We start from the raw sequence: 13,811 nt of genomic DNA on the forward strand, positions 1-13,811 counted from the left end.
AATACCTTTAGGAGGGCAATATTATTACATATACTCAAGTAACTTTCCAACTATGTTAACAAATTATAGGGTGAGATTACAACACTTTTAGTACTAATGAATCAGCTTCTAAAATACTGAAAACACTCGCACTTAATAGTGCACGAATTCCCTGACCAGTTTTTAGTCCACATGATCCTTCACATTCTATGAGTGCATATGGACATGAAAATGATTTTGATAAAGCAGTTCCAGGGCGAAGCAAGTGGTATGTGGTTTCAATGCTTAAAATCAATTGGGAGATACACCCCACAAAAACATATGAATATCACCAATTCCCATAATGGATGCACATAATATCTGCAGAAAAAAATAAAACAAAAGAAAATTTTCTTCATAGATGATAGAACATATACACTTAATAAGAAATGAAAGCATCCAACTCTTACAATTTTTACCCTTTTGTGCGTACATTTAAAAAAAAAAAGAAACAGCAGGCAGCCAGCAGAAATCCTGAAATTGTCTTAAAAAGTTTTGCACCTCAATGATCCATTTCTGATCTAAAAGATGAATAAGAGAACTTACATAACAAGCTCAGAATACAAGTCTTTCAGGGACTGCATCACATGATTCTGATACTGAAGGCGTCAATCTTGCAGTCTTTCTTCAGAATGTAAGACACCTCCGTTACTCGACTACTAGTAAACACAGGTGACACACATCATGGTTGCATATTCTGATAGTTCATGCAATAGTTTCCACCAACAAAAGAAGACGTTACCAACAAACGCTGGAATAGGTTTCTGCTACTTCCAGTTGAAGGATGTTAAGCTTGTAAAGATGTGGCACTTCGTGACACCATGAGCCTTGGGAAGCATCTAAAAACTTTGTTATCATTGAAGGGCTTGCAGGATAAGAAAAATGATGGATCTTGTTCGAGACTTTCAGTGTAATGTTCAAGGATTGAAACAATTTCATCAAAGTGTGGACGTTTATCTGGGTTGTTCGCCCAGCAATGGTTCATGAGGCTAGCAACTGCTGCAGGACAAGTGGCAGGTATAGGCGGCCTAGCATTCTGCAATCATTTCAGAACTTATTAGAAGTTGAAATCTTGAACATAGAAGACATCAGAAACCAGTAAAGAGGAGACATTATTATCTTCTCTGAACGCATGCATGCATGTGTGTGTGTGTATGTGTTGGGTGTCCATGAGTGCAACACAAAACATGTGCATGTACACATCTTCATGCATGCAGGTGAACATGCCTATGCATGTGTCCTGTTGAAAAGGAAAAGCTTATTTATTTAATTTTGCAAAAAGAAGTTTTTGGAATACTATGGCAGTACAATTACACTGATATGCGATACTACTTTTCTGAAAATCTCTTAGTTCATTTCAGATGTTTTTTGAAATGTCCTGCTCTAGATAAATAAACTTATCCTTAGTGATGTCTGGCAATCTGCATTGACAAAGAGTTTGGGGAAGAAAGCTGTGGAATTACTGACGTAAATAAATGAACGTGAGAATGAATAGTGCATTCTCTCTTGATAGGGATTTACACTTAAAGATACTGGGGAGCTCCAAAGATGCTTCTCAATTTCTCCCCTCTAAGATATAGATTTATCATACAACATCATGTTGTATCATGATATACACAAAAAGGCATTTTAAAAAGAAATGGAATTTTAAAAATAAAAAAACTCATCAGAGTGATAATTTAAAGTACATTAAATTATGAAATAAAGAAAACATCAATGAATATGTTTATATAGAAAATAATAAATGATATTTATAATAAAAACAGCCATAAATGTTAATGTATTGAAAGGTCTAAGACTCTAAATTAGGCCATTGAGAAATGAAAAATCATTAAACACAGCAATAAGTCACACCATGCAAAATTGCAAATAAAGTATCAACCATCAATCTCAACTTCAATACATAATAAGTTTTAATAAGTGTTAAGCACTACATCTAAAAAACAAAACGAGTTATGCAACGTCTCCTATTAATCACTTCCACCAAGACAAAAAATAATGGTGCCATTTTTCCTAGAATCATATCTTCCTTTTAATTTTCCAAATTTATGGCACTGCATATTCTTGATAATAAGCTAAAAGAATAGTCATCGATTTCCTTTTTCTTTTTCCTGGTCTATCGATAGGCTAATAGGTCCTCTAGAAAGTTTTGTTCATTCACAAGTTTCACTCAAAGTGAAAAAAATACTAAACATTGTATGAAAATTTTTGGATAATGAAATACAACCTATGTCACATGCGGGTGCGGGTGCGGATACGGGTGCATATGCGGCGATACGACACTTTAAAAAAACTTGGGTGCAGGGTGCGGGGAGGGTATATATATAATTTTTAATAGTTTTAAGTTAATATTAATGAAATAAAAACAATTATCATATCATCAAATTTATCATGCAATAAATCAAATTTATCATGCAATAAATCAAATTAGTAATCTACAATTGCTATTCCTCATCAATAAAAAAATAACACCACTAGTGTGGGAGAGCAGATCAGGTGATCTATCAAATCACTTTAAGAAAGTGATTTGACATCTTCACCATCCATTGCTTCATCCCACAAGGACCTCATGGTGCTTGTGTACATTGTGAACAGTGAGGCTGCCAAATCACTTCTATAAAAGTGATTTGGCAGATCACTTGATCAGACCTGGTGCGGAGGTGCAAATATATGTATGTATGTATCTATGTATTTATATATAATATAAATAAAACTGGACTTGGTTAGGGTCAACTGAATCTACTTTTGGACAAAAATAGACCTCAATGTGGTTGACTTCATCTGGCACAAAGGAAGCCGCGTCCAAATGTCACACCCGCATGGGTGTAGGCGCGACGCGGGTGTGGTGCCCTCTTAGAAGAGTCCATGTTACATAGAATACAACCTCTGTGACAAATATCGCGAGATTTACAAAAATCTTGCGAGAAAATTGCCTGAAAGTTTAAAACAACATTTTCTCACGAGATTTTCAAACCATGAAAAATATTACGATATTTACATTTTTAGCAGATATTTATCATGAAAAACCTCGAGATTTTTATTTTTAAATGTGTTTTATTTATATTTTTGTATACAATTATTTTTTCATTTTTATTGCCGAGAATTTGCCGAAAATACAAGATTTATGAAAAAAAATTAAAATCTCCCGAGTTTTTGACTGCCGATATTTTGCCGTTTTTAACTTTTGTCACTATGAATACAACACATATTGTACAATACAATATGATACAATATTGTACCATATGATATAGTTTGGTACGCTACAGTACACCCATTTCCCCAATACAAGCGGGCATATCAAACTGCATCAACCTATGATGCTATGGTTTTACAATGTTGACTACTACAACTCTTCACAATACTATAACTTTTGCTTCTTTTTATTGAAGCAAGCACCAAGATGCAATGAGAAGTGCACTTCCTAAAAAACACAAGTTGAACGCAAAGTATCTTGCTTTAAAGATAAACAAAAAGCAATCAGTATATGAAACAATATAGACAGAAGGCTGAAGAGCCTTATCCATGCAAGGCTATAGCACATGCAGAAGAGATATAAAGAAACAATAAATATTAGTATCTATATAATAGAATGCTTTAATAATGCAGGAGTGCACTGTGTCATAATACTAACTGGTGTAATATGACCTTACCTTCTACAAATAAAGAAGCATATTAAGCTAAGTCACAGGGATTCGGCCAACCAGGTGCCGCACCCGCATCAATGCGATGTGACACGGGTGTGCGTGTGGGTGCAGCACCCGATGCGGTCAACCAGATCCTGGGTGCGGTCAACGCACCCAAGGTTATTTTTGTCTAGTTTTTAGACTTTAAAAATTTTTTATTTTGCTCGATGAAATGGGCTGCGGAGGGGAGGATTAGGGCAAATTTTTTTTGCCCTAATCCTCCCTTCCTCTCCTCCTGAAGCCGACGTCGATCGACCTCTTCGCCGAACCCTGACGCCGCTGCCGACCGCTCCGTCGGACCTCTCCTCCTCAGGTACTCTCTCTCCTCTTTGACTCCCTCTTCTCTCCTCTTCAACCCCTCCCCTGCATAAAGAGGGCGCAGGGAGGGGGGGCTCGGCCCCTCCCCTGCCAACAGGGAGTGCAGGGAGGGGGCTCGACCCCTCCCCTGCACAAAGAGGGTGTAGGGAGGGAGCACGGCCCCTCCCCTACCAACATGGAGCGCATGGAGGGGGCTCGGCCCCTCCCCTACACAAAGAGGGCGTAGGGCCCCTCTCCTGCCAACAGAGAGTGCAGGGAGGGGGCTCGGCCCCTCCCCTGCACACATAGAGCGCAGGAAGGGGCTCGACCCCTCCCTTGCATTATATTTACACATTCACGTAACTGTCAAAAATAAAAATTTCACAGTTCTCAACTTCTTCTCATATAAAGCACGGGTTAGAGCTTAGCTTCACAGAGCTTCTGAGGATGGTTCATCTATTACCATCAAAATGGTGTCAGAACACATTGTCTCATTGCTTTTACTCTTTTATTTATCCACTTACTTGATTTTTCATTTCCCTTTTTCTATTTTTTAGAACTTATTATATATGTTATTGACTTTGCACTCAATATTATAAATCTTGATTGTGTGCATAATTGATTTTAATATAATTTTTTTTGTGTTTTCAGGACAAAAATAACGGATAAAGGGAAATGACTTGCGTCATCCTCATCCCCACATGTGAGTTCTGCTGCTACTGTTGCTGATAGTTGTAGTGAGAGTGATGATGTGGGGCCACTATGGGTACATGTAGATAAGCTTGCAAAAACTGGAGAAGGAAGTGGTGGAAACAAGAGATTTCGATGCAATCTCTGTGAAAGAGATTTTGTTGGGTCTTACACAAGAGTTAAGGCTCATTTATTGAAGATACCAGGACATGGCATTTAAGGATGCAGAAGAGTTGATGAGGCAATGCGAAAACAATACATGAAAATACAGGAAGAATATGAGAAGAGGAAGACAATGAGTGATTCTTGTGCAATTAGTGTGGCATTTTTAAGCCACCAAAAAGATGCTAAAAAAAAAAGAAAAACGAATGTAGGAGGTAGAGGAAGAGGAACGATACAAGCATCATTCAATACATATGGAAGAGAGAAGATGAATAGAAAAGTAGCGAGGTATTTTTATTCTAGTTCACTCCCATTTAATGCAGCTAGAAATCCTTATTGGAAGGATTTAATTACTTCTTTGGTAAATTGTAATTTGAGTAGCTATGTACCTCCGAGCTCATAAAACATACGAACTACACTTCTTGCAGAAGAGAGGACAAATGTTGAAAGATTGTTAGAAATTAAAAAATATTCATAGGAGCAAAATGAAGTTTCCATTGTTTCTGATGGGTGAACAAATATTCAAAGGCGTCCACTAATCAATTTCATTGCTTCTTCGCTTAGTGTCTCAGTATTCTTGAAAGTAGTTGATGCATCAAGGGAATATAAAAATGTTGAGTATTTGAAAGGGTTGTTTATAGAAGTAATAAAAGAAGTGAGTGATCAGAAAGTAGTACAAATCATCACAGACAATGCTCCAATTTGTAAAAGTGCAACATTGAGTTTGGAGAGTGAGTATCCTCATATTTTTTGGACTCCCTGTGTAGCACACAGCTTGAATTTGGTCCTCAAGAGCATCTGTAATCCCAAAAAATAAAATTCACTAACATATGTTTTATGTTCATGAATTGAAGACTTAGAAAAAAATGTAAAAAGCATTAGGAATTTTGTTGTCAACCATCATCATGCTAATGCCATATTTAATAGGCATTCTGACCTGAAATTGTTAAAGGTCGCTGAAACACGTTTTGCGTCCATCATTGTGATGGTGAAGATAATTAAAGAAGTGAAGAATGCTTTTGTTAGCACGGTGACTGATAAGAATTGGACATTCTATCGTGCTGATGATGATGTCAAGGCTCAAGAAATTAAGAAATTTATTGTTGATGATGAGTTTTGGGACATGGTCATATATTTCCTTCAATTTACTCAACCTATTTGGGAAATGTTGAGAGAAGTTGATAAGGATGAGCCCATGCTTCACAAAGTTTATGAAATGTGGGATAATATGATTGAAAAAATACAAGTTGTAGTTTTCAAGCATGAAGGAAAAAATCTTGCATTGGATGATTCAAAAAAATGTAATCATATTTATTCAGTTTTAGTCATAAGATGGGATAAGAGCAACACTCATTTGCATTGCATGACACATTCTCTTAATCCCAAATATTATGCAAAAAAAGTGACAGGAATGTGGTATTGGTCGTGTCCCTCCAAATTTAGACCCAGAGCTATCAAGGAATAGAAATATGTGTATGACAAGACTTTATCCAGAATCACATACTCTAAATCAAGTCACACAAGAGTTTAGAAAATTTGCATCTTCGAGATTATATGGACAAGCATTACTCACGAGAGAGGAGGATAATATAGATTATATTATATGGTGGTCAACATTTGGATAAGAAACACCTATTCTCCGACGTCTTGCATTGAGATTGCTATCCCAGCCTGCTAGTTCATCATGTTGTGAAAGAAATTGGAGCACATATTCTCAAATCCACAACATGAAGATAAACAAACTCACCAGCAAGCGTGCAAAGGATTTAGTATATATTCATTCAAATCTTCAACTAATTTCGCGAACCAATAATGAATACAAGTACTAATTTGCTCTCTTAGTTATTTAACTATTTCTTAGTTTTTTTTATTTAAATATACTTGTATTTAATATTTTCAAATTGGGTTTGTAATGCAGACAAAGATTATCCAAATTTTGGGATGTAAACCTAGAAGAGTGTGACTTGGAGGGATGACATGATTTCAACATTACTAACATGGATTTATCTGAGCCCAGTCTTCCTTCTACCGATGCATTTGATGATAAAGAAGAAAATTATTAAGATCCATTACCTCATCATCATATACGTCGTGTAGGATATACTTTTGGTATGTAATTATGCATTTTTTGTTTTTTTGTTAGTATACTATATAATTTACTTCTTTTCTGCTTTACTTGTTTGATTGTTTTTATAATTGTGGTGTTGGTTTTTATGATGTAGAATAGAATTGTAGATTGTTAATTTGATTTATTGCATGCATGATGATAAATTGATTTGATGATATTGTGATAATTATTTTTTATTTCACTAGTATTAATGTTGTTAACTGTTAAAACTTAAAAATTATATATATATATACTTTTTTTTTGCCGCACCCCCGCACCCAAGTTTCTTTAAAGTGCCACACCCCCGCACCCGCACCCATGTGACATAGATATTGAGATATTGCTTACAAATCCACATGGACTTCTCAATCACTGGTTTGGTATAGTACACTTTCCATTTTAATCTGTTAACTTGTTTGCCTGAATTCTGAAACAGCCCACACAAATGGGGGGCAAGCCATGAATGAGCTAGGAAACAAAATGGAGGTCCAAGAAATAGTAAAGTCATTCACATCTTGCAAAAGGAGTACAGAGAAATAGTCATCAACAAAATGCCTGGAACAATAGTTAGTAGAAGGAAGACGGATAACAAGAGATCTACAACATGCATATGAGACTGAAAGAATGTAGAAAAAGGATATAGGATGGCGAAAGCATCTGAATAAGATTGGATCTCAAAGTTAGCATTTAGTTAAATGTAAATGTAGCTCAAAAGCTAAAGAGTTGCAAGAATAAGGGACTTGCCAAATCCCAAAAAAGAGAATAAAAAAAAAAGCAATGCAGCATCCACTAGAGGAAGAACCTGGTCTTCGTTTTCCTTGAAATAAATGCCACATCATTGTTGTGGAAATGCAAAGGATATTTGTGGAAATACAGAAGATATATGGTGTCAGAATATATGAATCAGATTAAATAGTTATAAATCAGTTGGTTGTAGACAACTGCAGCTCAGATTCAAGGTAAGGGTGAAATAAAAAAGGAACCAAGGGCGTACTAAGTCGGTCAATGTACATAGCTTCTCTTCTAAAATGAAATGAAGAAATTAATGTTCTTAACTTCAGGAAATGACCTTGATTTGGCAAATGAAGGGTCGATGTGCAATCTATGAACTCTTCATGCTTCAAGCACACACCAAAATTTTGGCTTACAATAACAGTGCTACTTTTTTATTTTATGAGCTTTTATTTTTTTGACTGCAATAGTAATGCTGTAACTTTGTACTTCCATGAGAAGAAGAGGGTTTCTTTCAGTGTCATATATTAAATAGAACCAAGAAGAAGAGTTACAAAATTCACATTGTTTGCAAAGAACTAGAGTTACAAACAACAGATTTTCCAATAAGTCAGAGGTACAACCTTCATAAGAAGTGCATTATAACCTTACCTTCTGGGAAACTGCATAAGCAGCTTGTTCAGGTGTCATATCTTGAAATGGTATTAATGCTGTTAAAATCTCCCATAGGACGATTCCGAAGCTGTAAACATCAACCTTTTTGGTATGTTCCCTTTCCTTGATCATTTCTGGTGCCATCCAACGGTAAGTTCCCATGAAACCCTTAACATCATCGCACTGAGATTCTAAGCATGAGATACCAAAATCCGCCACCTTCACACACATATCTTCTCCAAGCAGCAGGTTTTCTGACTTGAGATCCCTATGAAGTATGCCTCTAGAATGAAGATAATGCATTCCACGAGCAATATCAAGGGCCAATTTAAGAACCAGCTTCATAGGGAGTGAATGAGGTCCCTGTTGATGCAGAAACTTCCTCAACGAACCCCCTGACATATATTCAGTGATGATGCAGAATATAGGGGGTTTCTTGCAAGCAGCAACAAACTACAACAGGTAAACCAGAACATTCAGAATTCCGTCAATGGTATCTTAGAGTAGTAACTTCTGGTAGTGTTAATCAAAAATTACAAGTGAGAGAGACTTCTCCCAGTATTACCTAAGGGGGAGTTATAATGCACCCTTATCCATCAAGGCGAAATAAATCAGGATATTGCATTATGGGGTATAACAGAAAATCCCAATTTAACTCACCTTTTAAGGAATAATTATGCACCAGACAGCGCCAAATGCAGAAAGAAGAAAAGGCTAAATCTTTAACATATTCAAAGGAGCTACCATGTACATAACAATAACATCGGATGACGGAACATGGGACATAGTTTCCACCTCAAAAATACAAAAGAAACAGAGAAAGAAAAGTAATTTAATTTAACCATCACTTTAAAATGGTGAAATCAGAGAGGGAAAAATATTTCCTTTTCCAAAGGAGTTAGATCTCAATTACACGAACATTTTGACCACCCTAATTTACTTTCTAATAAAATAAAGAGAAACAATTCCTTTCCTACCACGTATAAACAAATCTCAGACCGAATACAACAATAACCGTAGGGAAAAAACGGTGTTACCAGAGCTACCAACGTTTCTATTGTCACAGCAAAAACTATGTTGGCAACTAGATTTCAATACCCATATATATCAAGAACAAAGATGAGCGTTGGCATGCATGCGTTCTTGTGTGTGTGATCAATCCAAACTAGTAAATTCCATAAAGGTAGATGTTTTACAAATTTTAGCAACATGGGTTTTGTGAAAAAAAAAACAAGTAATTAACCAAGAAACAGGATTGCATGTTTCATCTAAAATACTAAACTTGTTCACGAAGCCAGGTAGTCTCTAATAGCAGGCGGTGGCGCAGAATTCTTTCTGCTGCATGTGAAGGCCGTGGGTCGCTAAATTCAGCTCTCTCTCTTTCCTTTCACATGGACAGTTTTTCTTGTAAAGGGCCTTTGCTGGCCATGGGTTTTGTTCTTCTGTTTTTACGTTTTTGCAACTCCCTTTTTTGGAAAGATAAGCCACCGGATTGGCTCCCTTCCTGGGGTGATCGAATGTAGTTGATTACTTTTTTAAATGAAATTCGGGGTAACCCCCCAGCGACTTATTCTAAAAAAAAACTTGTTCACGAAAAGTATCAGTTACAGACAGCAGTTCAATCTCTGTAATTTAAATCTTTCCTGATCTAACAGAAAGACTTACTGAAATAATGTTAGGATGCTTGAGGCAAAAAAGGAGGGAAACTTCCGAATTGAATTGCTTCTCGACGAGAGCGGCCAATGCATCATCTTCCTCGGGTACGCTCACTATCTTCACTGCGACCTCCTTTTGCTTGTAGATCCCATGGTAGATCCTGCTATGCCGGCCCGAAGCAAACCTGCTTCCCACCAATAACTGGGACATATCTGCACTCCAATTCTCCTCTCCTTCCTCCATGATCGCTCCGCCGGACGAAACCAGATATTTAGACCACGAAATCATCCTCTTGTCCACCATGAATCCTCCGACGTTCCTAGAATTGAACGAATTCTTCTTCAAAGAGAGCAGCTTGTTCATTGCTTCCGACTATATCGAAATCTTCGACTGCTAATCTGCAAAATGCCTAACCAATTCACAAAATGCAGGTTCCAAACCTTTCTCTGCTTATCCAAATCAAATGAAGATCGACGCCCAACCAGAAATTTCGGGGTTCTACAGTAATTCTCCGATTTATCGGAAAAAAAATTGGACTCTATCAAAAAATCAAAGGAATCGCTTTAAAATCAAAGCAAAATTGGAAAACTTAAACATCGATTTCTTCCTTTTCAATAACAAACATTCGAACTTTCTAACTGACGATTCAGATTCCGGAGAAGATTTTCATCTGAAGTATTAGTTCCAGTTTTTTCTTGGAAATCCCAGGATTGAAGAACCAAGAAATCCAACAGATCTGGATAATTCACACGAGATCCACTGCTTTACTGTGAACCTCGAATGCTAACAGGATCATATCTTCCTTTCTCCTTGCTCTTCCCAGTAAGAACTCGACGTCCTCCAGCATATCTAGAAATTATCAAGCCTCATTTTTTCCAGAACGTATTCCGTGAATTCTAAGATTCCAAGAAATCAGCAGACAAAAACCCTTCGGGATTGGATAATTGTAGAGTCACCGGGAAGAAGGAGGACCCTCCAGAAGAACGCAAAGCAAATCCACTCTGTGGAAGCAAAATCACAAACTCTCGGAACCAAAAAATCTCGAAAAAAACTCCTCCGCACCGTTTAATCCCTCAACAATACTCAAGAACCTCCCAAAATCCAGAAAATACGCGTCCGCACTCATTCTCCATTCCCTCCATCCCGCCAAAAATCACGAAATGGAACAACCCTTCACAAAAACCGAACCAAACCAAATAAAAACACGAACTAAACCGATCTCAATCTCCGCTTTTCTTCACTCTCTCTCTACACACACACTCTCTCTCTACATTGGAACACACAAAAGCAGGCACAGAAAACAGTAAGGGTTTGGAAATTCCCGGATTATCTAGGGTTATGCGTTCGAATTAACTCCTGGGGTTTTGAGAAATCGAAAAAAAATTCCTGTGAAATCGTCTCCTCGTTGGCCTTCGTTTAATTTAATCCGTTCAGTTTTTGTCATCACCCGCAGACATCCATCTGCATGAATTACAGTACGTACGGTACTGTCCCTGATTTTTTTAATACCAGATGTTAAATTACTGAAATATCCTTCTGCGGATTCTGATTCAGTAAACTCACGTTTGACGTTCAAAACAACCCGCAAATCAAGCTCTCATCGAGTGTGCTGCTAATTTTGTTACAATACCACTTGGGGTTCGAACTTGCAACGTCCCAACACAAGGCGACGTGCACTAACTGCTCCTGCCACACAAACGGAGACCCCGAAAAAAAAAAACAGATTTTGCTTGTGCATTGCAAAAAGAATCACAATCAAATTTTCCAGATATTTTCCCACACGAGCTCGTCCTTTCTGGCTAGGGCCGACCGTGGTTTGTCACCTAACATGCGAGACTGCGACAACTCGAAACTCACAAGGGTTCTCTCTTGTTGAAAGGCGTAGGAACACCCTAAGTTTTGCCATCTAGAGGACGGCAAATGTGCGTTTAGTAGGGGTGTCAATGTGTCTGGTTTACCCGGACCCTGACAAATAAGAAGAGCTGATTAAGACGTGGGTCCAGACCTGAAGGTTCGGTTAATACATGGACTCGAGCATAGTTTGTGAAATTTTATACCAGACCTGGATCCGACCTGAGTTACCATTAAGACCCACAAATTGTCAATGTAAAAATAATAAAAATTTATTATTTTACCGGGTATGGTTTTTCTTATAGTAAACCAGATTAGACTCTGGGTCTGAACCCGATATCATACCAAAAAATCTGGTCTAAGTCTGGTTCCACCTGGGTCTAGTGGCGTAGCTAGGATTCATGTGAGGGGGGGGGGGGGGGGGGCAAACAGGGGTGTAGAAAAAAACTGGTTTGATAGTCGGGGGTTCGGGGGAAGCGCCCGAGAAATATTTTTTTTTGAGATAAAATAAAAAATGGCTACAATTATTAATAAAAATCTATTTCATAAGGACAAATCAAACTATTTGCTGCAGTCAGGGCTGGGCTGGGCTAAAAAAATGGATAAAAATCTATTTCATATGGAATCAGGGCTGGGCTTAAAAAAAAAAATTAACTGTTTTGGGAGGCAGGACTGGGCTACAGCCCAGTCATGCCCCCTAGCTCCGCCTATGCCTGGGTCTGAACCAAACCTGACCCGTTGACACCCTTAGCCCTTAGCGGTTAGTGATAGAGGGAATGTGGGTAGCGAGAGAGATTTTTTTCACCTAATAATAAATAAATAAATATTTATTAAAAGAAAAGTTTACTTAGTTAATATGTGATTAGTAAACAAAGATCACTCTTGGGACGAGAGCCGATCCTCCTGTGATTAGCAATCTCACCCAGCGTTTGCGACTACAAACCCTATTCTTATTTACTGTAGCTCAGTACAAGTGAGACCCACGGAGAGGTGGGGTTTATGGTTGTAAACCCTAGGTGAAATTGCTAATCTCACCCACCCTTTGACCGGATCCGCTTTCCGCTTGGGGCGGTGCCGAGCATATTTTATAGAATATTTTTCATTTTAGTTCACAACTTCAACCATAGTTGCATTGGTGCTCAAAACACCCTAGCATGGCAAGAAACCTATTTTCAAAACCACAAAAAGAAGTATCAAATGTTCAAGAAACTCATCTTTACAAATTTACATAGAAAGATGTTTCTATTACATTATAAATCAGTATCAAGTTCGTTTCTATTAGCATTTTTGCATACAAACAATAATTTTATTTTATAAACATTGTTTTATTAAGATTTTTAATAATATAAATCTTTAAGAAAATATCATAGAGTAAATAATTGTTTTCTATAATATGTTTAACTATTTTAATTTATAAGTATCTTTACAAAATATGCACTTTCATATCAACTTTTTAGAAACCCAAAGTAATTCTTTAACGTTGTTCTTTCATATCAACTACTATGGTTGGTTATGATCATAAATACAAATCTTGTTCTTGGAAAGTTTTTGGCGTGCAAAAATCTTGTAATATTTTAAAAATTAAAGACTTCAGAAAATCTTAGGAAAGTATATGTAAACATGTCACATATATTTATTTATATACATAAATGAAATAAGAATAATATATAAACTAAGCCAAAAAACACTTTAATTTGTCATATTATTATTTGCTCAAAACATGATAATTAATTAAAATAAATAATATTTTACAAATATGGATTTTTCTAGTAAATATATATTTCCTTAAAATATTGTGATAAAAACATGATAATTCCATAATATAGGCGACATTTGTGACTATGGTTAGAACTTAGGAGTTGGACCTCGCCTCAATTTGAACTCATGTGGTTGAAATGGGCATATACGTTACGCCAAATTCATAGCTTCAAATTAGGGATGGTAGTAGACCGAGGAAGATG

At 36.9% G+C, this 13,811-nt stretch overlaps 1 protein-coding gene across 1 annotated transcript; it reads right to left on the bottom strand.

Annotated features, from left to right (window-relative positions):
- Positions 1-356: 356 nt before the first annotated feature.
- LOC149843572 (serine/threonine/tyrosine-protein kinase HT1-like) lies at positions 357-11,406 on the bottom strand. Its single transcript, XM_090001867.1, has 3 exons — positions 10,009-11,406; positions 8,341-8,796; positions 357-1,054 (listed from the first exon to the last, which is right to left on the bottom strand). Exons 1-3 carry the CDS (start codon positions 10,360-10,362, stop codon positions 806-808), a joined length of 1,059 nt encoding a protein of 352 aa, XP_089857993.1. The 5' UTR covers positions 10,363-11,406; the 3' UTR covers positions 357-805.
- Between the last annotated feature and the right edge of the window lie 2,405 nt (positions 11,407-13,811).

The sequence above is a fragment of the Nuphar pumila genome, chromosome 3 (assembly GCF_984573655.1).
Source record: "Nuphar pumila chromosome 3, dmNupPumi1.hap1.1, whole genome shotgun sequence".
Taxonomy (NCBI): Eukaryota; Viridiplantae; Streptophyta; class Magnoliopsida; order Nymphaeales; family Nymphaeaceae; genus Nuphar; species Nuphar pumila.

What these genes read in the sequence shown, in the direction of transcription:
- LOC149843572 (XM_090001867.1), bottom strand. Translation starts at nt 10,362, where the DNA reads ATGAACAAGCTGCTCTCTTTGAAGAAGAATTCGTTCAATTCTAGGAAC. An exon ending in AGCATCCTAACATTATTTCA is followed by an intron (nt 8,797 to 10,008) that starts GTAAGTCTTTCT and finishes TACCTGTTGTAG; the next exon opens with TTTGTTGCTGCTTGCAAGAA. An exon ending in CTTATGCAGTTTCCCAGAAG is followed by an intron (nt 1,055 to 8,340) that starts GTAAGGTTATAA and finishes AAATGATTGCAG; the next exon opens with AATGCTAGGCCGCCTATACC.